The 27175-nt window shown below is 46.3% G+C and overlaps 1 protein-coding gene across 4 annotated transcripts in view; it reads left to right on the top strand.

Moving 5' to 3' along the window:
- The window catches only part of radx (RPA1 related single stranded DNA binding protein, X-linked), a 45329-nt gene that overhangs the window by 3601 nt on the left and 14553 nt on the right, over positions 1-27175 (top strand). For 2 of the 4 annotated variants that reach the window (XR_016483004.1, XM_090183300.1), the window contains exons 2-9: positions 5023-5471; positions 6585-6757; positions 8820-8982; positions 11988-12096; positions 12210-12301; positions 20556-20681; positions 23414-23506; positions 25513-25686. Coding sequence is in view for 3 of the 4 variants with exons in the window: in XM_090183300.1 (XP_090039426.1) it covers positions 5023-5471; positions 6585-6757; positions 8820-8982; positions 11988-12096; positions 12210-12301; positions 20556-20681; positions 23414-23506; positions 25513-25686 (1379 nt within the window). In the remaining variant the exon portion in view is untranslated. Of the gene's footprint in view, positions 1-5022; positions 5472-6584; positions 6758-8819; positions 8983-9557; positions 9577-11987; positions 12097-12209; positions 12302-16612; positions 16818-20555; positions 20682-23413; positions 23507-25512; positions 25687-27175 lie in introns of those variants that run through there. The other 2 variants (XM_090183301.1, XM_036986992.2) reach the window with 2 other exon arrangements.

Here is a 27175-nt window from a genome sequence, read left to right as displayed (position 1 = left end):
CTGTATGGTGGTGGGTACAGTAGCCCAGTGACTGTATGGTGGTGGGTACAGTAGCACAGTGACTGTACGGTGGTGGGTACAGTAGCCCAGTGACTGTATGGTGGGTACAGTAGCCCAGTGACTGTATGGTGGGTACAGTAGCCCAGTGACAGTATGGTGGGTGCAGTAGCCCAGTGACTGTATGGTGGGTACAGTAGCCCATTGACTGTATGGTGGTGGGTACAGTAGCCCAGTGACTGTATGGTGGTGGGTACAGTAGCCCAGTGATTGTATGGTGGGTACAGTAGCCCAGTGACTGTATGGTGGTGGGTACAGTAGCCCAGTGACTGTATGGTGGTGGGTACAGTAGCCCAGTGACTGTATGGTGGTGGGTACAGTAGCCCAGTGACTGTATGGTGGGTACAGTAGCCCAGTGACTGTATGGTGGTGGGTACAGTGGCCCAGTGACTGTATGGTGTTGGGTACAGTAGCCCAGTGACTGTATGGTGGGTACAGTAGCCCAGTGACTGTATGGTGGGTAGGGTACAGTAGCCCAGTGACTGTATGGTGGGTACAGTAGCCCAGTGACTGTATGGTGGTGGGTACAGTAGCCCAGTGACTGTATGGTTGTGGGTACAGTAGCCCAGTGACTGTATGGTGGGTACAGTAGCCCAGTGACTGTATGGTGGGTACAGTAGCCCAGTGACTGTATGGTGGGTACAGTAGCCCAGTGACTGGTTACTGTCTATCTGACTGGACTGGGTTACTGTCTGTCTGACTGGACTAGGTTACTGTCTGTCTCTCTGGACTAGGTTACTGTCTGTCTGACTGGACTAGGTTACTGTCTGTCTGACTGGACTAGGTTACTGTCTGTCTGACTGGACTAGGTTACTGTCTGTCTGACTGGACTAGGTTACTGTCTGACCTGACTGGACTAGGTTACTGTCTGACCTGACTGGACTAGGTTACTGTCTGTCTGACTGGACTAGGGTACTGTCTGTCTCTCTGGACTAGGTTACTGTCTGTCTCTCTGGACTAGGTTACTGTCTGTCTGACTGGACTAGGGTACTGTCTGTCTGACTGGACTAGGTTACTGTCTGTCTGACTGGACTAGGGTACTGTCTGTCTGACTGGACTAGGTTACTGTCTGTCTGACTGGACTAGGTTACTGTCTGTCTGACTGGACTAGGTTACTGTCTGTCTGACTGGACTAGGTTACTGTCTGTCTGACTGGACTAGGTTACTGTCTATCTGACTGGACTAGGTTACTGTCTGCCAGACTGGACTAGGTTACTGTCTGCCAGACTGGACTAGGTTACTGTCTGTCTGACTGGACTAGGTTACTGTCTGTCTGACTGGACCAGGTTTCTGTCTGTCTGACTGGACTAGGTTACTGTCTGACCTGACTGGACTAGGGTACTGTCTGTCTGACTGGACTAGGTTACTGTCTGCCAGACTGGACTAGGTTACTGTCTGCCAGACTGGACTAGGTTACTGTCTGCCAGACTGGACTAGGTTACTGTCTGTCTGACTGGACTAGGTTACTGTCTGTCTGACTGGACCAGGTTTCTGTCTGTCTGACTGGACTAGGTTACTGTCTGACCTGACTGGACTAGGGTACTGTCTGTCTGACTGGACTAGGTTACTGTCTGCCAGACTGGACTAGGTTACTGTCTGCCAGACTGGACTAGGTTACTGTCTGTCTGACTGGACTAGGTTACTGTCTGTCTATCTGACTGGACTCGTTTACTGTCTGTCTGACTGGACTAGGTTACTGTCTGTCTGTCTGACTGGACTAGGTTACTGTCTGTCTGACTGGACTAGGTTACTGTCTGTCTATCTGACTGGACTAGGTTACTGTCTGTCTGTCTGACTGGACTAGGTTACTGTCTGTCTGACTGGACCAGGTTTCTGTCTGTCTGACTGGACTAGGTTACTGTCTGTCTGACTGGACCAGGTTTCTGTCTGTCTGACTGGACTAGGTTACTATCTGACTGGACTAGGTTACTGTCTGTCTGACTGGACTAGGTTACTGTCTGTCTGACTGGACTAGGTTACTGTCTGTCTGACTGGACCAGGTTTCTGTCTGTCTGACTGGACTAGGTTACTGTCTGTCTGTCTGACTGGACTAGGTTACTGTCTGTCTGACTGGACCAGGTTTCTGTCTGTCTGACTGGACTAGGTTACTGTCTGACCTGACTGGACTAGGGTACTGTCTGTCTGACTGGACTAGGTTACTGTCTGCCAGACTGGACTAGGTTACTGTCTGCCAGACTGGACTAGGTTACTGCCTGTCTGACTGGACTAGGTTACTGTCTGTCTATCTGACTGGACTCGTTTACTGTCTGTCTGACTGGACTAGGTTACTGTCTGTCTGTCTGACTGGACTAGGTTACTGTCTGTCTGACTGGACTAGGTTACTGTCTGTCTATCTGACTGGACTAGGTTACTGTCTGTCTGTCTGACTGGACTAGGTTACTGTCTGTCTGACTGGACCAGGTTTCTGTCTGTCTGACTGGACTAGGTTACTGTCTGTCTGACTGGACCAGGTTTCTGTCTGACTGGACCAGGTTTCTGTCTGTCTGACTGGACTAGGTTACTATCTGACTGGACTAGGTTACTGTCTGTCTGACTGGACTAGGTTACTGTCTGTCTGACTGGACTAGGTTACTGTCTGTCTGACTGGACCAGGTTTCTGTCTGTCTGACTGGACTAGGTTACTGTCTGTCTGTCTGACTGGACTAGGTTACTGTCTGTCTGACTGGACCAGGTTTCTGTCTGTCTGACTGGACTAGGTTACTGTCTGTCTGTCTGACTGGACTAGGTTACTGTCTGTCTGACTGGACTAGGTTACTGTCTGACTGGACTAGGTTACTGTCTGTCTGACTGGACCAGGTTTCTGTCTGTCTGACTGGACTAGGTTACTGTATGACCTGACTGGACTAGGTTACTGTCTGACCTGACTGGACTAGGTTACTGTCTGACCTGACTGGACCAGGTTACTGTCTGTCTGACTGGACTAGGTTACTGTCTGTCTGACTGGACTAGGTTACTGTCTGTCTAACTGTACTAGGTTACTGTCTGTCTGACTGGACTAGGTTACTGTCTGACCTGACTGGACCAGGTCACTGTCTGTCTGACTGGACTAGGTTACTGTCTGTCTGGACTAGGTTACTGTCTGTCTGGACTAGGTTACTGTCTGTCTGACTGGACTAGGTTACTGTATGACCTGACTGGACTAGGTTACTGTCTGACCTGACTGGACTAGGTTACTGTCTGACCTGACTGGACTAGGTTAGAATCTGTCTGACTGGACTAGGTTAATGTCTGTCTGACTGGACTAGGTTAATGTCTGTCTGACTGGACTAGGTTAATGTCTGTCTGACTGGACTAGGTTACTGTCTGTCTGACTGGACTAGGTTAATGTCTGTCTGACTGGACTAGGTTAATGTCTGTCTGACTGGACTAGGTTACTGTCTGTCTGACTGGACTAGGTTAATGTCTGTCTGACTGGACTAGGTTACTGTCTGTCTGACTGGACTAGGTTACTGTCTGTCTGACTGGACTAGGTTAATGTCTGTCTGACTGGACTAGGTTACTGTCTGTCTGACTGGACTAGGTTACTGTCTGTCTGGACTAGGTTACTGTCTGACTGGACTAGGTTACTGTCTGTCTGACTGGACCAGGTTACTGTCTATCTGACTGGACTAGGTTACTGTCTGACCTGACTAGGTTACAGAAGTCCTACAAAGGCCTGGACAGGGTTTGGTGTGTGTATTTTGTGGATGGAGATGTTAATTCCATAGAGATTAATTTTCAACATGTAGCTTGCTAGCCTTTGTTCCAGTCTTTGTTTCTTAACCTGTCTGGGAACAGGGTTCCGCTAGCATTGGCGTGTTATGTTCAGTAGTTTTAAAACATGCAGTGATTTTGCAGAGAGCGACATCAGTTTACAGAAATACTCATAACAAACATTGATAAAAGATACAACTATTATACATGGAACTTTAGATAAACTTCTCCTTAATGCAACTACTGTGTCTGATTTTTTAAAAATGCATACCATGCAATAATCTGAGTACGGCTCTCAGAGCCCAACCAGCCAAAAAGATATCCGCCATGTTGTGGAGTCAACATTAGTTAGAAATAGCATTATAAATATTCACTTACCTTTGATGATCTTCATCAGAATGCACTCCCAGGAATCCCAATTATTTGTTCGATAAAGTTCATAATTTATTGTTAGGGCGTTTTGTAAACAAATCCAAACGCGCATGCAAGTCCATCCGAAAGTCCGGACGAAAAGTCCAAAAAGTCATATTACAGGTCATAGAAACATGTCAAACGAAGTATAGAATCAATCTGTAGGATGTTTTTATCATAAATCTTCAACAATGTTCCAACCGGAGAATTCCTTTGTCTATAGAAAAGCAAGGTTCTAAAGAATGTTGACATCTAGTGGAAGCCTTAGGAAGTGCAAAACGATCTCACAGACATTGTATATTGGAATGGCAATAAGTTGAAAAACTACAAACGTCAGATTTCCCACTTCCTGGTTGGATTTTTCTCAGGTTTTCGCCTGCCATATGAGTTCTGTTATACTCACAGACATCATTCAAACAGTTTTAGAAACTTCATAGTGTTTTCTATCCAAATATACTAATAATATGCATATATTAGCATCTGGGACTGAGTAGCAGGCAGTGTACTCTGGGCACGCTTTTCATCCAAAAGTGAAAATGCTGACCCCTAGTTTAATTTTGGCAGGATGGTTTGATAAAACAACAAATAGATTTGGAGGAACATCAACACATCTGCTTCCAGGCTGCTAGCTAGCTGCAGTTTTTATTGTAGTTAGCCCAGCTAGCTAGCTGCAGTTTTTATTGTAGTTAGCCCAGCTAGCTAGCTGCAGTTTTTATTGTAGTTAGCCCAGCTAGCTAGCTGCAGTTTTTATTGTAGTTAGCCCAGCTAGCTAGCTTATTAAAATCTCCTTCTCCGGCATTGTGTACTGCGTTCCTCCTCACCCTGTCTCTCCGTCTTCAGGCTGCGTGTGACCCTTGACCCCAGCCTCAACCGTCTGGTGGAGAGGAATGTGTTCCGGTGTGGCTCTCAGCTACGACATGTTACCTTTTCACCCGGGGAGTCTGTAGAGGAGGAGGGGGGAGGAGGGAGGACTTACAGGCTGGTGAGTGTGGAGGTGGCTGGGGACGAAGGGGGGATGGAGGGGCTGACTCCCGGGGTGGAGGTGGAGAGACTGCCATGGTACGGAGCCCAACCAGACCCAGAGAGAGACCCAGGATCCCATCCAGCAGACCCAGCCCTAATCCCAGACCCAGTCCACCTAGAGAGGGCCCAGGCCCCCAGCTTGCTGCCCCTCAGGGCCAGGAGAAGCTGCTATCTGCCCCTCTGGAACAACCAGGACTACAGTGGACCAGCCTGGAGGGAGACCCCCAACTCAGACGACTCAGAGGACTCGGACCAAGACGAAGAGGGTGCGTAGTAGTTTTAGTACAGAGCAGGAGTGTGTTCTCTCTCCAGGTGTGTGTGTGTGTGTTATCTCTCTCCAGGTGTGTGTTATCTCTCTCCAGGTGTGTGTTGTCTCTCTCCAGGTGTGTGTTGTCTCTCTCCAGGTGTGTGTGTTGTCTCTCTCCAGGTGTGTGTGTTGTCTCTCTCCAGGTGTGTGTGTTGTCTCTCTCCATGTGTGTGTGTTGTCTCTCTCCAGGTGTGTGTGTTGTCTCTCTCCAGGTGTGTGTGTTGTCTCTCTCCAGGTGTGTGTGTTGTCTCTCTCCAGGTGTGTGTGTTGTCTCTCTCCAGGTGTGTGTGTTGTCTCTCTCCAGGTGTGTGTGTTGTCTCTCTCCAGGTGTGTGTGTTGTCTCTCTCCAGGTGTGTGTGTTGTCTCTCTCCAGGTGTGTGTGTTGTCTCTCTCCAGGTGTGTGTGTTGTCTCTCTCCAGGTGTGTGTGTTGTCTCTCTCCAGGTGTGTGTGTTGTCTCTCTCCAGGTGTGTGTGTTGTCTCTCTCCATGTGTGTGTGTTGTCTCTCTCCAGGTGTGTGTGTTGTCTCTCTCCAGGTGTGTGTGTTGTCTCTCTCCAGGTGTGTGTGTTGTCTCTCTCCAGGTGTGTGTGTTGTCTCTCTCCAGGTGTGTGTGTGTGGTCTCTCTCCAGGTGTGTGTGTGTGGTCTCTCTCCAGGTGTGTGTGTGTGTGTATGTTGTTTCTCTCCAGGTGTGTGTGTGTGTGTGTGTGTGTTGTTTCTCTCCAGGTGTGTGTGTGTGTGTTGTTTCTCTCCACGTGTGTGTGTGTGTGTTGTTTCTCTCCAGGTGTGTGTGTGTGTGTGTTGTTTCTCTCCAGGTGTGTGTGTGTGTTGTCTCTCTCCAAGTGTGTGTGTGTGTGTTGTCTCTCTCCAAGTGTGTGTGTGTGTGTGTTGTCTCTCTCCAGGTGTGTGTGTTGTCTGTCTCCAGGTGTGTGTGTGTGTTGTCTCTCTCCAGGTGTGTGTGTGTGTTGTCTCTCTCCAGGTGTGTGTGTGTGTTGTCTCTCTCCAGGTGTGTGTGTGTGTGTTGTCTCTCTCCAGGTGTGTGTTGTCTCTCCAAGTGTGTGTTGTCTCTCTCCAGGTGTTCGGGCTACAGTGACGCTAGCTGAACTGCAGGAGGACTTCCTGTCCCGTAAGGGCGGTGCCACAGCGAGGAGGGGTGTGGCCAGGGGTCTGCTGGTGGTGCGAGTTCTTAACAAGTCCAGAGTGATGTATTATGGGAAATCCGACAGCAATTGTGAATGTCCTTATAAGGTTAGTACATACATACATATACACTACCAGTCAAAAGTTTGGACACACCTACTCATTCAAGGTTTTTCTTTTCTTACTACATTGTAGAATAATAGTGAAGACCACAAAACTATGAAATAACACATGGAATCGTGTAGTAACCAAACAAAGTGTGAAACAAATCAAAATTAATTTTATATTTGAGATGTTTCAAAGTAGCCACCCTTTGCCTTGATGCCAGCTTTGCACACTCTTGGCATTCTCTCAACCAGCTTCATAAGGTAAGTCACCTGGAATGCATTTCAATAAACAGGTGTGCCTTCTTGAAAGTTAATTTGTGGAATTTCTTTCCTTCTTCATACTTTTGAGCCAATCAGTTGTGCTGTGACAAGGTGGTATTCAGAAAATAGCCTTATTTGGTAAAACACCAAGTAAATATTATGGCAAGAACAGCTCAAATAAGCAAAGAGAAACGACAGTCCATCATTACTTTAAGACATGAAGGTCAGTTAATCCGGAAAATGTAAAGTGCTATGATGAAACTGTCTCTCATGAGGACCGCCACAGGAAAGGAAGACCCAGAGTTACCTCTGCTGCAGAGGATAAGTTCATTAGAGTTAACTGGCTCTCATGAGGACCGCCACAGGAAAGGAAGACCCAGAGTTACCTCTGCTGCAGAGGATAAGTTCATTACAGTTAACTGCAGCTCTGATTGCAGGCCAAATGCTTCACAGAGTTCAAGTAACAGACACATCTCAACATCAACTGTTCAGAGGAGACTGCGTGAATCAGGCCTTCATGGCTTTGCTGCAAAGAAACCACTACTAAAGGACACCAAGATGAGACTTGCTTGGGCCAAGAAACACAAGCAATGGACATTAGATCGGTGGAAATCTGTCCTTTGGTCTGATGAGTCCAAACTTGAGATTTTTGGTTCCAACCGCTGTGTCTTTGTGAGACTCAAAGTAGGTGAACGGATGATCTCCGCATGTGTGGTTCCCACCGTGAAGCATGGTGGAGGAGGTGTGATGGTGTGGGATGCTTTGCTGGTGACATTGTCTGTGATTTATTGAGAAATCAAGGCACACTTAACCAGCATGACTACCACATCATTCTGCAGCGATACACCATCCCATCTGGTTTGCACTTAGTGGGACTATCATTAGTTTTTCAACAGGACAATGACCCAACACACCTCCAAGCTGTGTAAGGGATTTATGACCAAGAAGGAGAGTGATGGATTGCTGCATCAGATGATCTGGCCTTAACGATCACCCAACCTTAAATAAATGGACTTAATAAATGCATCACTAGTCACTTTATATAATGTTTACATATCCTACATTACTCATCTCATACGTATATACTGTATTCTATACCATCTACTGCATGTCGTTTGGCTATCGCTCATCCATATATTTATATGTACATATTCTTATTCATTCCTTTACACTTGTGTGCATAAGGTAGTTGTTGTGAAATTGTTAGATTACTTGTTAGATATTACTGCACGGTCAGAACTAGAAGCACAAGCATTTCGCTACACTCGCATTAACATCTGGTAACCATGTGTATGTGACCAATAACATTTGATTTGATTTGACCTCAACCCAATTGAGATGGTTTGGGAGTCAGACCTCAGAGGGAAGGAAAAGCAGCCAACATGTGCTCAGCATATGTGGGAACTCTTTCAAGTCTGTTGGAAAAGCATTCCAGGTGAAACTGGTTGAGAGAATGCCAAGTGTGTGCAAAGCTGTCATCATGGCAAAGGGTGACTACTTTGAAGAATCTCAAATATAAAGTATGTTTTGAGTTGTTTAACACTTTTTGGTTACTACATAATGTGTTATTTCATAGTTTTGATATCTTCACTATTATTCTACAATGTAGAAAATAGTAAAAATAAAGAAAAACCCTTGAATGAGTAGGTGTGTAAACTTTTGACTGGTACTGTATATTTAATAGTGCAGGTAGTCTAGTGGTTAGAGCGTTGGACTAGTAACCCGGTAGGTTGTTTGACTGGTACTGACCTCATATTCTCTCTGTCTGCTTTTCTCCCCTCTTCTCTTCCTCTCTTTCCTAGGCGGTGTTGGAGGTGTGTGATGTGTCGGGGTGTGTGTGTGTGTGTGTGTTGTGGAACAGTGTGTGTGTGTCGTGGTATGGCAGACTGAGACCAGGTCAGGTATTGAGAACGAGAGGCTTCAGAGTCAAGGAGAGCTACGACAAGAGAGACCACCAACATATAGGTAACACTAGAGACCACCAACATATAGGTAACACTAGAGACCACCGACATATAGGTAACACTAGAGACCACCAACATAGAGGTAACACTAGAGACCACCAACATATAGGTAACACTAGAGACCACCAACATATAGGTAACACTAGAGACCACCGACATATAGGTAACACTAGAGACCACCAACATATAGGTAACACTAGAGACCACCGACATATAGGTAACACTAGAGACCACCGACATAGAGGTAACACTAGAGACCACCGACATAGAGGTAACACTAGAGACCACCGACATAGAGGTAACACTAGAGACCACCGACATAGAGGTAACACTAGAGACCACCAACATAGAGGTAACACTAGAGACCACCGACATAGAGGTAACACTAGAGACCACCAACATATAGGTAACACTAGAGACCACCGACATAGAGGTAACACTAGAGACCACCAACATATAGGTAACACTAGAGACCACCAACATATAGGTAACACTAGAGACCACCGACATAGAGGTAACACTAGAGACCACCTACATATAGGTAACACTAGAGACCACCGACATAGAGGTAACACTAGAGACCACCAACATATAGGTAACACTAGAGACCACCGACATAGAGGTAACACTAGAGACCACCAACATAGAGGTAACACTAGAGACCACCGACATAGAGGTAACACTAGAGACCACCGACATAGAGGTAACACTAGAGACCACCGACATATAGGTAACACTAGAGACCACCACATATAGGTAACACTAGAGACCACCACATATAGGTAACACACAGTAACACACACACTGTAACGCATACACTGAGTGTACAAAACATTAGGAACACCTTCCTAATATAGAGTTGCACCCCCCCTCCCCTCAGAACAGCCTCAATTTGTCGGGTCATGGACTCTACACAGTTTTAAAAGTGTTCCACAGAGATGCTGGCCCATGTTGACTCCAATACTTCCCACAGTTGTCAAGTTGGCTGGATGTCCTTTGGGTGGTGGACCGTTGTTGATACACACAGGAAACGGTTGAGCGTGAAAAACCCAGAAGCATTGCCGTTCTTGACACAAACCGGTGCACCTTCTATCCTACCCCGTTTCAAAGGCACTTAAATATTTTGTCTTGCTCATTCACCCTCTGAATGGCACATGTACACAATCCATGTCTCAATTTTCTCAAGGCTTAAAAATCCTTCTTTAACCCGTCTCCTCCTCTTCATCTACACAATTTGAAGTGGATTTAACAAGTGACATCAATAAGGGATCATATATTCTGGATTCACCTGGCCAGTCTGTCACGGAAAGAGCAGCTGTTAATGTTTTGTAGTGGCCCAACTTTGTTTTTTGGGGTCATCTGAAGCTAATCTCTTCATTTCAACACTATCCACTATGACCTTTGGCCCTTCCAGCAGTCTCTCTTTACAACAACATAAAGTCAACAGAAATGCCCCCAGTCATCATCAAGATAAGAGATCATTGTTACATATGTTTAAGAGATTGATAAGACTGAACTAGATCAAAGGTAATTCAATAATCAATATTAACCTTTAACCAATAGTCTAACAACTCTCTTAAGAGTCAGGACTACCGGGCATGATGACACCTTTAACCAATAGTCTAACAACTCTCTTAAGAGTCAGGACTACCGGGCATGATGACACCTTTAACCAATAGTCTAACAACAAAGACTTGTGTTTGTTAAGACATCCTCTATATCACATTTCAGCCGAAACCCCCCCCCCCCCCCAGCCAGACCCGCCCCAGCCAGACCCGCCCCAGCCAGCCCCCCCCAGCCAGACCCCCCCCCCCCCCCCCCAGCCAGACCCCCCCCAGCCAGCCAGCCCCCCCCAGCCAGACCTCCCAGCCAGCCCCAAGCCAGCCCCCCCAGCCAGCCCCCCCCCCAGCCAGCCCCCCCCCAGCCAGACCACCCAGCAAGCCCCCCCCAGCCAGACCGCCCAGGCAGCCCCCCCAGCCAGACCGCCCAGGCAGCCCCCCCCAGCCAGCCCCCCCCCCAGCCAGCCCCCCCCCAGCCAGACCACCCAGCAAGCCCCCCCCAGCCAGATCGCCCAGCCAGACCCCCACCAGTCCAGTCAATTCCTCAACTCTCTCCCCGACCCCCACCAGTCAATACCACAACTCTCTCCCCGACCCCCACCAGTCAATTCCTCAACTCTCTCCCCGACCCCCACCAGTCTAGTCAATACCACAACTCTCTCCCCGACCCCCACCAGTCCAGTCAATACCTCAACTTTCTCCCCGACCCCCACCAGTCAATACCACAACTCTCTCTAACTACTTTTGTTCAGCTTTCTCTCCAACGGTACATCAACTGGCGAAAGCTAGCTAAGTTCATTCACTTCTGTTGAAACGGGATAAAAGGCTGCAAAATATTTCCATACAAACAGCTGTTAGATAGTAGTAATAGCCACCTCATCTCGCTATCTGATCGATAAGGCTGATCTGGCTGTGGCAGCTACTCGCTAGCTAATTCATTCACCTCGGTTATGGAACATGAGCTAACGTTTACATGTCAGTTACACTACTAGCTCAGCACTGGGAATAAACGCTAGTTGTCTAGTTTTTCTTCTTCTGTTAAGTTAAACAACAGTTAGCCAGTTTCTGCTCTGCCTACTTTTACAATTCGGAGCGCAACACTTAAACACCGTCAGCAGTTGCCTCTGTTCGTCTCTCCCGTGCTGGTCCAGGAGCTTTGCCTTCACACAGCCTGTCAGCCCGCTCTGTGGTGTCCGCGCAGTCTTAAATCCAGCCGACTGAAACCTCCAAACAGCCTACTTGGTCCAGAAAGCACACTGATGCTGTTTTTGGTATCATAGTGCAATGATAAAAATGCAATTTCAGAATATGGAGGGATTATGATCCCCCATCCCCAGTGAAAGTTGTGACCCTGATGATTTGTACACACAGTGTATTTACACACACACACACACACACACACTCCAGATCTACTGAAAGAAGTCAGAACACTCTCTCCCTCCATCAGAGATCAGTCTAAACTCCAGGAACCCGTCAGCTGAGATCTCTATCATCCCAGAATTCTCTCTGTCTGCTGACGTCCGTTTGCTACGTCCCTCCTACTCCTTCTGCAATGGGTAGGACGTCACGCACACACACACACACAACTGTGTTAGAGATGTGGATTTAATCACCATGGAAACCCTGTCTTCTAATCTCCATGTTAACCCTGACTTCCTGTCTCTAACAGGAAGGATCTCCTCAGCTGTCCCCACGGCAACATCTGTGATGTCATCGGCCTGGTGGTGTTCTCTGGCCGGCCTGAAAGAATCAGGAGCAAGGGTGGGTTACTATGGTGACGATGATGGTCAGGGGCGGACATAGTGATTCGGAGGCCCCAGGCAGAGGCCAGTCGGACCCCCCCCCAAAAAAATGTAATGGGTTTTATAGAAGAGACATGTCATTTAACTGTAAAAATGTAATGGGTTTTATAGAAGAGACATGTCATTTAACTGTAAAAATGAAATGGGTTTTATAGAAAATACATGTCATTTAACTGTAAAGATGTGTTACCTTTGAATATGCCATGAACACGATCAGTCATGTCACTTCAAAAGTAGATGACCTTTGCTCATCCAGCATCCCAACTGTGCAAACTTTCCTTCAATTCGCAAGTGTCTGAAACTATCTCACCGGAGAAAGCATCCGAGCAAGGGAAACAGCGCCGTGCTCTTTATGATACGATGGCTACACATACAGGGCCTTCAGAAAGGATTCATCCAGTATTCTTGACTTTTTCCACGTTTTTGTTGTGTGACTGAATTAAAATGGATTTAGATTGTGTCACTGGCCTCTACACACAAAACACCATAATGTCAAAGTGGAATTCTATTTTTAGAAACTTGTATCCTTAAAAAAGGAAAAGCTGAAATGTCTTGAGTCAATAAGCATTCCAACCCCTTTGTTTAGCCTAAATAAGTTCAGGAGTTAACAAGTCATATGTATTTATTTAACCTTTTATTTAACGAGGCAAGTCAGTTAAGAACAAATTCTTATTTACAATGAAAAAGGAGAAAGACCTCCTGCGGGGAGGGGGGCATTAAAAATATATATATAAATACAGGACAAAACACACATCACAACACTACATATAAGACAACAACATAGCAAGGCAGCAACACATGACAACAACACTGTAGCAACACAGTATGGCACAAACATTATTATGCACAGACACCAGCACAAAGGGCAAGAAGGTAGAGACAAAAATACATCACGCGACGCGTGCTTTGTTGAAGCACCTCTGGCAGCGATTACAGCCTCCAGTCTTCAAGGGTTCCCGTGTGGCGTAGCGGTCTAAGGCACTTCATCTCAGAGCTTACAGAGTCAATGTGGAGGCTATATACAGGGGGTACCGGTACAGAGTCAATGTGGAGGCTATATACAGGGGGTACCGGTACAGAGTCAATGTGGAGGCTATATACAGGGGGTACCGGTACAGAGTCAATGTGGAGGCTATATACAGGGGGTACCGGTACAGAGTCAATGTGGAGGCTATATACAGGGGGTACCGGTACAGAGTCAATGTGGAGGCTATATACAGGGGGGTACCGGTACAGAGTCAATGTGGAGGCTATATACAGGGGGTACCGGTACAGAGTCAATGTGGAGGCTATATACAGGGGGGTACTGGTACAGAGTCAATGTGGAGGCTATATACAGGGTATTACGGTACAGAGTCAATGTGGAGGCTATATACAGGGTGTTACGGTACAGAGTCAATGTGGAGGCTATATACAGGGTATTACGGTACAGAGTCAATGTGGAGGCTATATACAGGGGGGTACTGGTACAGAGTCAATGTGGAGGCTATATACAGGGAGTACCAGTACAGAGTCAATGTGGAGGCTATATACAGGGGGTACCGGTACAGAGTCAATGTGGAGGCTATATACAGGGGGGTACCAGTACAGAGTCAATGTGGAGGCTATATACAGGGGGTACCGGTACAGAGTCAATGTGGAGGCTATATACAGGGGGGTACCAGTACAGAGTCAATGTGGAGGCTATATACAGGGGGGTACTGGTACAGAGTCAATGTGGAGGCTATATACAGGGGGTACTGGTACAGAGTCAATGTGGAGGCTATATACAGGGGGTACCGGTGCAGAGTCAATGTGGAGGCTATATACAGGGGGTACCGGTACAGAGTCAATGTGGAGGCTATATACAGGGGGTACTGGTACAGAGTCAATGTGGAGGCTATATACAGGGGCTACTGGTACAGAGTCAATGTGGAGGCTATATACAGGGGCGTGCCGGTACAGAGTCAATATGCGGTGGCACCGGTTAGTTCAGGTAGGTAGAGTTAATTGAAGTGACTAGATGACAACAGAGAGTGGCAGTGGTGTGGAGAGGGGAGGGGGGCAAAGTGAATAGTCTAGGTAGCCATTTGACTAGATGTTTGGGAGTCTTATGGCTTGGGGGCAGAAGCTGTTTAGAAGCCTCTTGGACCTAGACTTGGCACTCCAGTCCTGCTTGCCTTGTGGTAGCAGGGAGAACAGTCTATGACTTGATGACTGGAGTCTCTGACCATTTTTAGGGCCTTCCCCTGACACCGCCTGGTATAGAGGTCCTGGATGGCAAGAAGCTTGAGCCCGGTGATGTACTGGGCTGTACGCACTACCCTCTGTAGTGTCTTGCGGTCGGAGGCTGAGCAGTTGCCATACCAGGCCGTGATGCAACCAGTCAGGATGCTTTCGATGGTGCAGCTGTAAAATCTTTTGAGGATCTGAGGATGTTGAGGGAGAGGTTGTTATTCTGGCACCACCTGGCCAGGTGTCTGACCTCCTCCCTATAGGCTATCTCATTGTTGTTGGTGCTCAGGCATACCACTGTTGTGTCATCAGCAAACTTAATGATGGTGTTGTGGTCGTGCCTGGCCACGCAGTCGTGGGTGAACAGGGAGTACAGGACGGGATTGAGCACGCACCCCTGAGGGGCCCCCGTGTTGAGGATCAGCATGGCAGATGTGTTGTTACCTGCCCTTACCACCTTGGGCAGCCCGTCAGGAAGTCCAGGATCCAGTTGCAGAGGGAGGTGTTTAGTCCCAGGATCCTTAGCTTATTGATGATCTTTGAGGGCACTATGGTGTTGAACGCTGAGCTGTAGTCAATGAATAGCATTATCACATAGGTGTTCCTTTTGTCCAGGTGGGAAAGGGCAGTGTGGAGTGCAATAGAGATTGCATCATCTGTGGATCTGTTGGTGCGGTATTTAAATTGAAGTGGGTCTAGGGTTTCTGGGATAATGGTGTTGATGTGAGCCATTACCAGCCTTTCAACGCACTTCATGGCTACAGAAGTGAGTGCTACGGGTCAGTAGTCATTTAGCCAGGTTACCTTAGTGTTCTTGGGCACAGGGACTATGGTGGTCTGCTTGAAACATGTTGGTATTAGAGACTCGGACAGGGAGAGGTTGAAAATGTCAGTGAAGACACTTGCTAGTTGGTCAGTGCATGCTTGCAGTACACGTCCTGGTAATCCATCTGGTCCTGCGGCCTTGTGAATGTTGACCTGCCTGAAGGTCTTACCCACATTGGCTGCATAGAGTGTGATCACACAGTCTTCCGGTACAGCTGGTGCTCTCATGCATGTTTCAGTGTTATTTACCTCTAAGTGAGCGTAGAAGTAGTTTAGCTCGTCCGGTAGGCTCGTGTCACTGGGCAGCTCTCGGCTGTGCTTACCTTTGTCGTAATTGTTTGCAGGCCCTGCCACATCCGACCGGCATCAGAGCCGGTGTAGTACAACTCGATCTTAGTCCTGTATTGACGCCTTGCTTGTTTGATGGTTCGTCGGAGGGCATAGAGTGATTTCTTATAAGCTTCCGGGTTAGAGTTCCACTCCTTGAAAATGGCAGCTCTAGTCTTTATCTCAGTGCGGATGCTGCCTGTAATCCATGGTTTCTGGACGGGGTATGCACGTACAGTCACTGTGGGGACGACATCTTCAATGCACTTATTGATGAAGCCAGTGAAAGATGTGGTATACTCCTCAATGCCATTGGATTAATCCCGGAACATATTCCAGTCTGTGCTAGCAAAACAGTCATGTAGCTCAGCATCTGGTCCAGAGTTCTTTTCTCTCTGGTTGCACTTTTAACATGATGATAGAAATTAGGTCAAACTGATTTAAGTTTCACTGCATTAAAGTCCCCGGCTACTCGGAGCGCCGCCTCTGGGTGAGCGTTTTCTTGTTTGCTTATGGCGGAATACAGCTCATTCAATGCTGTCTTAGTGCCAGCCTCTGACTATGATGGTATGTAAACAGCTACAAAGAGTATAGATGAGATCTCTCTCGGTAGGTAATGTGGTCTGCAGCTTATCATGAGATACTCTACCTCAGGCGAGCAAAACCTTGAGACTTCCTTAGATATCGTGCACCAGTTGTTGTTTACAAAAATGCATAGTCCGACCCCCTCCCGTCTTACCAGACGCTGCTGTTCTATCCTGCTGATACAGCGTATAACCAGCCAGCTGTATGTTGATATTGTTGTCGTTCAGCCACGACTCCGTGAAGCATAAGTTATTACAGTTTTTAATGTCCTGTTGGTAGTTTAATCTTCCCATTAACTCGTCCATTTTATTGTCCAAAGATTGCATGTTTGCGAGCAGAATTGAGGGGAGTGGGGGTTTATTCGATCGCCTCCGACTTCTCAGAAGGCAGCCCGCCCTCCGGCCTCTCTTTCTCCGCCTCCTCTTCATGCAGATCACTGGGGTCTGGGCCTGTTCTCGAGGGAGCCTTATATCCTTTGGCTCATCAGAGTCGTGAAAGAAGAAAAAGGATTCTGCTAGTCTGTGGTGAGTAATCACAGTCCTGATGTCTAGAAGTTATTTTCGGTCATAAGAGACGGTAGCAGCAACATTATGTAAAAAAACCAAGTTATAAACTAACAAAAAAACACAATCGGCTCAGAGGTCATAGGTGATGATATCTGCCTCTTCTGCCTAATGGTAAGTCACTGGTGATGATATTTCCCTCTTCTGCCTAATGGTAAGTCACTGGTGATGATATCTACATATTCTGCCTAATGGTAAGTCACTGGTGATGATATCTACCTCTTCTGCCTAATGCTAAGTCACTGGTGATGATATCTGCCTCTTCTGCCTAATGGTAAGTCACTGGTGATGATATCTACCTATTCTGCCTAATGCTAAGTCACTGGTGATGATATCTGCCTCTTCTGCCTAATGATAAGTCACTGGTAATGATATCTGCCTCTTCTGCCTAATGGTAAGTCACTGGTGATGATATCTGCCTCTTCTGCCTAATGGTAAGTCACTGGTAATGATATCTGCCTCTTCTGCCTAATGGTAAGTCACTGGTGATGATATCTGCCTCTTCTGCCTAATGGTAAGTCACTGGTGATGATATCTGCCTCTTCTGCCTAATGGTAAGTCACTGGTAATGATATCTACCTATTCTGCCTAATGCTAAGTCACTGGTGATGATATCTGCCTCTTCTGCCTAATGGTAAGTCACTGGTAATGATATCTACCTATTCTGCCTAATGCTAAGTCACTGGTGATGATATCTGCCTCTTCTGCCTAATGGTAAGTCACTGGTGATGATATCTGCCTCTTCTGCCTAATGATAAGTCACTGGTAATGATATCTACCTATTCTGCCTAATGGTAAGTCACTGGTGATGATATCTACCTATTCTGCCTAATGCTAAGTCACTGGTGATGATATCTGCCTCTTCTGCCTAATGGTAAGTCACTGGTGATGATATCTACCTATTCTGCCTAATGGTAAGTCACTGGTGATGATATCTGCCTCTTCTGCCTAATGATAAGTCACTGGTAATGATATCTACCTATTCTGCCTAATGGTAAGTCACTGGTAATGATATCTGCCTCTTCTGCCTAATGGTAAGTCACTGGTGATGATATCTGCCTCTTCTGCCTAATGGTAAGTCACTGGTAATGATATCTACCTATTCTGCCTAATGCTAAGTCACTGGTGATGATATCTGCCTCTTCTGCCTAATGGTAAGTCACTGGTAATGATATCTACCTATTCTGCCTAATGCTAAGTCACTGGTGATGATATCTGCCTCTTCTGCCTAATGGTAAGTCACTGGTGATGATATCTGCCTCTTCTGCCTAATGATAAGTCACTGGTAATGATATCTACCTATTCTGCCTAATGGTAAGTCACTGGTGATGATATCTACCTATTCTGCCTAATGCTAAGTCACTGGTGATGATATCTGCCTCTTCTGCCTAATGGTAAGTCACTGGTGATGATATCTACCTATTCTGCCTAATGGTAAGTCACTGGTGATGATATCTGCCTCTTCTGCCTAATGATAAGTCACTGGTAATGATATCTACCTATTCTGCCTAATGGTAAGTCACTGGTAATGATATCTACCTATTCTGCCTAATGGTAAGTCACTGGTAATGATATCTACCTATTCTGCCTAATGGTAAGTCACTGGTAATGATATCTACCTCTTCTGCCTAATGGTAAGTCACTGGTGTCGTGTCGTTGACTTTAATTAAATGTGAAGACAATGCTATCAAATCAATTCTCTTTGTTTATTTTAATTACACAATTCAACTAATGTAAATTTAACTAGGAAGTCGGGGCACCACGGGAACATGTTATTTATTGAGTGTCAATTTCCCCAATATAACTCTTCAGATGCTTTCATATCTTATCGATTACAGTCACTTATTAATGTATTATTACCGCATCAGTTCTCATTACTGAACGTCGCAAACCCTTGGATATCTGCACCATATACAAATGGGCTTAATTATTTATTTACTAACTAACTTAATCACATAATTACATAAACACACAATAGGTCATACATTGGTTACTACATGATGCAAAGAAAAAGTCCCTAGCGGACCAAACTGATATGACGGCTTGGTAGACAAAGGAAAGGGGCGGGGACCGCTCAAGAGCGGGAGACTCATAGCTGATAACTACACTCATAGAGAATAACTACAGTAGTCTACTATAGTCTGTAACATGGTAGACAAAGGAAAGGGGTGGGGACTGCTCAAGACCGGGAGACTCATAGCTGATTACTACACTCATAGAAATCGCTAGTACTTTGAATATGAACAACCGCTCATTCGAAAATAAATGGCAATTTACATATTTCCGAGTGTATGTCTTGTTGTCTCCCTCTGTGGTCGGCCGGTCCATCTGTTGGAGAGAGTAGACATAAAAGTCTCTGGTTGTGTTCATAATGGATACGTCAGGCGTACCCAATGTTATCGTATATGATTGATGTTTCGGCGGTTGCCTGTATTCTTGTCCTAGGCTTCGTACATTTCCAGCTACACACGGTTAGTTTGACGTCCTAGGATTTCTTACTTCTGTAGTGAATCGATAGTCTCGATAGTTGAACCATTTCCAGCCGCGTAGCCAATGCTCCACGCTGTATGGTCTTGTCCTTTGGTAGAGTTGTAGTGCCAACCACTTCATATTTTCTGGTCTTAGAAATTCAACCATTTGCCACCTTAGCTTACACCGTGGTTTGCGTGGTCCAGTGTCCTATAGAATTGTAGCCATCCGTCCCGGCGTTCTCTGACTTAATGTACATTTTGTCAGAAGTGGGTTTTATACTCTGTGGAAGAAGGGGCGATTCCATGATGTAATGTCTGGCCTCACGGGGGCGTGGCCACTGACTAGTTCACTTTTTTATATGAAGAACAATTCTCATTTAGAAGGCTAACATTACATTACATCTTTTCACAAATAGTTTCATATTCAGTCATTCATTTTATCCAACATCTAGATGTGAGTCTGATCATTGAAAACACAAGCAGAGATACAGTCATGTGGGTCTCCTGTCTTTCATGAGGTCACCAATTGAAACAACTTTGACAGGATTGTTCTTTAAATATCCACAGACCATTCCCACACTCTCAAAAATATAAATATTGTTTAATTATCCAAACTTCTGATTGCCCAAGTGTCTCTCTGTGTTCCACAGTTTACATTCCAACCTCGAATACAGAGCATAGGGGTATTTTACGACCGCCATAAAACAGTCCCCCCCCCCCCCCCCCCTCTGAGAGAGAGCACACTGTAGAGAGGACCCACTGTAACCTGATCCTTCAGATCGTCACAGGAGAGTCATGACACTCCCCCTCTATGAGAGAGAGCACACTGTAGAGAGGACCCACTGTAACCTGATCCTTCAGATCGTCACAGGAGAGTCATGACACTCCCCCTCTATGAGAGAGAGCACACTGTAGAGAGGACCCACTGTAACCTGATCCTTCTGATCGTCACATGAGAGTCATGACACTTCCCCTCTATGAGAGAGAGCACACTGTAGAGAGGACCCACTGTAACCTGATCCTTCCGATCATCACATGAGAGTCATGACACTCCCCCCCTCTGAGAGAGAGCACACTATAGAGAGGACCCACTGTAACCTGATCCTTCAGATCATCACAGGAGAGTCATGACATTCCCCCTCTATGAGAGAGAGCACACTGTAGAGAGGACCCACTGATGGTGACTGATGATGATGGTTGTGACGATGATGATATCTTCCTCATGCAGATGGACAGGGTAAAGAGCTGTTGGAGTATCGGTGGCTCCGATTGGACGACGGGACTTCTGATCAACCAATCATGATAAAGCTCTTCTCAACGTCTCAACCAGAGACACACAACAAGATACTCCCACGTGAGATAATACGCACACGTGCGCGCACACACACACACACACACACACACACACACACACGGACTCCTCCTATACTCTACTCATGCCTCCCCTCAACTCTCTCCCTCTATCGCTCTCTCAATTCAATTCAACTTATGGGGCTTTATTGCCTTGGGAAACATATGTTAACATTGCCAAAGCAAGTGAAATAGATAATATACAAAAGTGAAATAAACAATAAAAATGAACATTACACTCACAGAAGTTCCAAAAAGAATAAAGACATTACAAATCTTATATATTATGTCTATATACAGTGTTGTAACGATGTACAAATGGTTCAAGTATAAAAGGGAAAATAAATAAACATAAATATGGGTTGTATTTACGATGGTGTTTGTGTAACGTGACTGGTTGCCGGGAAGTCAGGCGCAGGAGAGCAGAGATGGGTGATAACAGGAGAACTTTAATATCCACCCTGGCCCAAAGGCACAGGCGAGGCAGCACAAAGCACAACCACGGTAACAAGAACTGGATTAAACAAAACAAACAAACCTAGGTTATAAACAAACCAGTAGTGTAACACCTTACACAAAGAATCCACACAGACATGGGGGAAACAGAGGGTAATATACATTTAGTCTGATGAGGGAATGTGAACCAGGTGTGTGGGAAAACAAGACAATACAAATGGAAAATGAAAGGCGGAAGTCGTGACAGTTTGTTCTTCACTGGTTGCCCTTTTCTCGTGGCAACAGGTCACAAATCTTGCTGCTGTGATGACACACTGGAATTTCACCCAGTAGATATGAGAGTTTATCAAAAGTGGGTTTGTTTTCAAATTCTTTGTGTATCTGTGGAATCTGAGGGAAATATGTCTATCTAATATGTTCATACATGGAGCAGGAGGTTAGGAAGTGCAGCTCAGTTTCCACCTCATTTTGTAGGCAGTGTGCGTGCACATAGCCTGTCTTCTCTTGAGAGCAAGGCTATGCTCACTGAATCTGTACATAGTCAAAGATGTCCTTACATTTGGGTCAGTCATTCTGCCACTGTGTACAGTACAGTTGTGTTCGAAAGTTTTGAGAATGACACATTAATTTTCACAAAGTCTGCTGCCTCAATTTGTATGATTGCAATTTGCATATACTCCTGAATGTTATGAAGAGTGATCAGATGAATTGCAATTAATTGCAAAGTCCCTCTTTGCAATGCAAATGAACTGAATCCCCAAAACAACATTTCCACTGCATTTCAGCCCTGCCACAAAAGGACCAGCTGACATCATGTCAGTGATTCTCTCGTTAACACTGGTGTGAGTGTTGACAAGGACAAGGCTGGAGATCACTCTGTCATGCTGATTGAGTTCCAATAACAGACTGAAAGCTTCAAAAGGAGAGTGGTGCTTGGAATCATTGTTCTTCCTCTGTCAACCATGGTTACCTGCAAGGAAACATGTGCTGTCATCATTGCTTTGCACAAAAAGGGCTTCACAGGCAATGATATTGCTGCCAGTAAGATTGCACCTATCAACCATTTATCAGATCATCAAGAACTTCAAGGAGAGCGGTTCAATTGCTGTGAAGAAGCTTTCAGGGCGCCCAAGAAAGTCCAGCAAGCGCCAGGATCGTCTCCTAAAGTTGATTTAAGCTGCGGGATCGGGGCACCACCAGTACAGAGCTTGCTCAGGAATGGCAGCAGGCAGGTGTGAGTGCATCTGCACGCACAGTGAGGCAAAGTCTTTTGGAGGATGGCCTGGTGTCAAGAAGAGCAGCAAAGAAGCCACTTCTCTCCAGGAAAAACATCAGGGAGAGACTGATATTCTGCAAAAGGTACAGAGATTGGACTGCTGAGGACTGGGGTAAAGTCATTTTCTCTGATGAATTCCCTTTCCGATTGTTTGGGGCATTTGGAAAAAAGCTTGTCCGGAGAAGACAAGGTGAGAGCTACCAACAGTCCTGTGTCATGCCAACAGTAAAGCATCCTGAGACCATTCATGTGTGGGGTTGCTTCTCAGCCAAGGGAGTGGGCTCACTCACAATTTGCCTAAGAACACAGCGATGAATAAAGAATGGTACCAACACATCCTCCGAGAGCAACTTCTCCCAACCACCCAGGAACAGTTTGGTGACGAATAATGTCTTTTCCAGCGTGATGGAGCACCTTGTCATAATGTAAAAGTGATAACTAAGTGGCTCGGCAGCAAACTTTGTGGAAATTAATATTTGTGTCATTCTCAAAACTGTACACTCTGTTTAGGGCCAAATAGCATTCTAGTTTGCTCAGTTTTTTTTGTTAATTACTTGACACATTGGAAAGAATATTATTTTTGTTTTCTCATGATTCGGTTGTCTAATTGTGTTGCTGTCCTGGGGCTCTGTGGGGTCTGTTGTGTTTGTGAACAGAGCCCTAGGACCAGCTTGCTTAGGGGGCTCTCCTCCAGGTTCATCTCTCTGTAGGTGATGGCTTTGTTATGGAAGGTTTGGGAATCACTTCCTTTTAGATGGTTGTAGAATTTAACGGCTCTTTTCTGGATTTTGATCATTAGTATCGGAAAAATTCTGCTCTGCATTATTTGGTGTTTTACATTGCATGCAGAATTCTGCAAAAAAAATCCAGAGTCTCAATTTGGTGTTTGTCCCATTTGGTGAATGCTTGGTTGGTAAGCGGACCCCAGACCTCACAACCATAAAGGGCAATGGGTTCTATAACTGATTATTTATCTTTCTCTGTGTTTCTCTGTGTCTCTGTAGTATCCGTAGTGGTGTGTACCAGACTCCAGATGGTCGGAGATTCATCCTGCTGTTACCTCACCAACACTACCTACACACAGATCTACTGCACAGGTAACACACACACACACACACACGCTACCTACAAACTACGAGCACACAGCTCAGACACCCATGCACACCCCACAAGACACCCATGCACACCCCACAAGACACCCATGCACACCCCACAAGACACCCATGCACACCCCACAAGACACCCATGCACACCCCACTAGACACCCATGCATACCCCACAAGACATGCCACCAGAGGTCTCTTCACAGTCCCCAAGTCCAGAACAGACTATGGGAGGCGCACAGTACTACATAGAGCCATGACACACATGTACATGATATACATGATAGTGGAGTAGGGGCCTGAGGGCACATACTTAATGTGCTGTGAATGTATTGTAATGTTTTTAAAATTGTATAACTGCCTTCATGTTGCTGGACCCCAGGAAGAGTAGCTGCTGCCTTGGCAGGAACTAATGGGGATCCATAATAAACCCCAGGAAGAGTAGCTGCTGCCTTGGCAGGAACTAATGGGGATCCATAATAAACCCCAGGAAGGGTAGCTGCTGCCTTGACAGGAACTAATGGGGATCCATAATAAACCCCAGGAAGAGTAGCTGCTGCCTTGGCAGGAACTAATGGGGATCCATAATAAACCCCAGGAAGGGTAGCTGCTGCCTTGACAGGAACTAATGGGGATCCATAATAAACCCCAGGAAGAGTAGCTGCTGCCTTGGCAGGAACTAATGGGGATCCATAATAAACCCCAGGAAGAGTAGCTGCTGCCTTGACAGGAACTAATGGGGATCCATAATAAACCCCAGGAAGAGTAGCTGCTGCCTTGGCAGGAACTAATGGGGATCCATAATAAACCCCAGGAAGAGTAGCTGCTGCCTTGACAGGAACTAATGGGGATCCATAATAAACCCCAGGAAGAGTAGCTGCTGCCTTGGCAGGAACTAATGGGGATCCATAATAAACCCCAGGAAGAGTAGCTGCTGCCTTGACAGGAACTAATGGGGATCCATAATAAACCCCAGGAAGAGTAGCTGCTGCCTTGACAGGAACTAATGGGGATCCATAATAAACCCCAGGAAGAGTAGCTGCTGCCTTGACAGGAACTAATGGGGATCCATAATAAACCCCAGGAATAGTAGCTGCTGCCTTGGCAGGTACTAATGGGGATCCATAATAAACCCCAGGAAGAGTAGCTGCTGCCTTGGCAGGAACTAATGGGGATCCATAATAAACCCCAGGAATAGTAGCTGCTGCCTTGGCAGGTACTAATGGGGATCCATAATAAACCCCAGGAAGAGTAGCTGCTGCCTTGGCAGGAAGTAATGGGGATCCATAATAAACCCCAGGAAGAGTAGCTGCTGCCTTGGCAGGAACTAATGGGGATCCATAATAAACCCCAGGAAGAGTAGCTGCTGCCTTGGCAGGAACTAATGGGGATCCATAATAAACCCCAGGAAGAGTAGCTGCTGCCTTGGCAGGAACTAATGGGGATCCATAATAAACCCCAGGAATATTAGCTGCTGCCTTGGCAGGTACTAATGGGGATCCATAATAAACCCCAGGAAGAGTAGCTGCTGCCTTGGCAGGAAGTAATGGGGATCCATAATAAACCCCAGGAAGAGTAGCTGCTGCCTTGGCAGGAACTAATGGGGATCCATAATAAACCCCAGGAAGAGTAGCTGCTGCCTTGGCAGGTACTAATGGGGATCCATAATAAACCCCAGGAAGAGTAGCTGCTGCCTTGGCAGGAACTAATGGGGATCCATTATACACCTCAGGAAGAGTAGGTGCTGCCTTGGCAGGAACTAATGGGGATCCATAATAAACCCCAGGAAGAGTAGCTGCTGCCTTGGCAGGAACTAATGGGGATCCATAATAAACCCCAGGAACAGTAGCTGCTGCCTTGACAGGAACTAATGGGGATCCATAATAAATACAAATACTCACACACTACCTACACACACATAAACACATGCGCACACACACAGGTCTACTGTACTGGTAACACACATTCCCAGTTCTTGATGCTGATTGGTTAACCTCTAGGTTCTGGCCACCACTCAGTGATGCCCTACAGGAAGCTCCACCCAGTGCGTCAGTTTGTCCGATGGCTGCGGAGCGTGGATGACAGACAGGTGCTGAGCAGGGCTGTGGTTGGTGGATACTTCATCTACCCGCCCCCTCCCGTCTCCCTGGAAGCCTACATGAAGAACAGAAAAGGTATGACTGAGTTTCTACTTTATCCAGGTTAGTTGACTGTAAATTCAGCAAAAAAGGCCCTTTTTCAGGACCCTGTCTTTCAAAGATAATTAGTAAAAATCCAAATAACTTCACAGATCTTCATTGTAAAGGGTTTAAACACCGTTTCCCATGATTGTTCGATGAACCATAAACAATTAATGAACATGCACCTGTGGAACGGTCATTAAGACACTAACAACTTACAGACGATAGGCACTCACAAAAGAGGCCTTACTACTGACTCTGATAAACACCAAAAGAAAGATGCCCAGGATCCATGTTCATCTGCGTGAACGTGTCTTAGGCATGCTGCAAGGAGGCATGAGGACTGCAGATGTGGCCAGGGCAATACATTGCAATGTCCTGAGGCTATATACAGGGGGTACTGGTACAGAGTCAATGTGGAGGCAATATACAGGTTATTACGGTACAGAGTCAATGTGGAGGCTATATACAGGGGGTACCGGTACAGAGTCAATGTGGAGACTATATACAGGGGGTACCGGTACAGAGTCAATGTGGAGGCTATATACAGGGGGTACCGGTACAGAGTCAATGTGGAGGCTATATACAGGGGGTACCGGTACAGAGTCAATGTGGAGACTATATACAGGGGGTACCGGTACAGAGTCAATGTGGAGGCTATATACAGGGGGTACTGGTACAGAGTCAATGTGGAGGCAATATACAGGTTATTACGGTACAGAGTCAATGTGGAGGCTATATACAGGGGGTACCGGAACCGAGTCTATGTGGAGGCTATATACAGGGGGTACCGGTACAGAGTCAATGTGGAGGCTATATACAGGGGGTACTGGTACAGAGTCAATGTGGAGGCTATATACAGGGGGTACCGGTACAGAGTCAATGTGGAGGCTATATACAGGGGATATCAGTACAGAGCCAATGTGGAGACTATATACAGGGGGTACCGGTACAGAGTCAATGGGGAGGATATATACAGGGGGTGCCGGTACATAGTCAATTTGGAGGCTATATACAGGGGGTACTGGTACAGAGTCAATGTGGAGGCTATATACAGGGGGTACCGGTACAGAGTCAATGTGGAGTCTATATACAGGGGGTACTGGTACACAGTCAATGTGGAGGCTATATACAGGGGGTACCGGTACAGAGTCAATGTGGAGTCTATATACAGGGGGTACTGGTACACAGTCAATGTGGAGACTATATACAGGGGGTACCAGTACAGAGTCAATGTGGAGGCTATATACAGGGGGTACCGGTACAGAGTCAATGTGGAGGCTATATACAGGGGATACTGGTACAGAGTCAATGTGGAGGCTATATACAGGGGGTACCAGTACAGAGTCAATGTGGAGACTATATACAGGGGGTACTGGTACAGAGTCAATGTGGAGGCTATATACAGGGTGTACCAGTACAGAGTCAATGTGGAGGCTATATACAGGGGGTACCAGTACAGAGTCAATGTGGAGACTATATA

Source organism: Oncorhynchus mykiss, chromosome 9, assembly GCF_057628025.1.
Source record: "Oncorhynchus mykiss isolate SJ-2025 chromosome 9, ASM5762802v1, whole genome shotgun sequence".
Lineage (NCBI taxonomy): Eukaryota > Metazoa > Chordata > Actinopteri > Salmoniformes > Salmonidae > Oncorhynchus > Oncorhynchus mykiss.
This window is presented reverse-complemented; position numbering and strand designations above follow the sequence as displayed.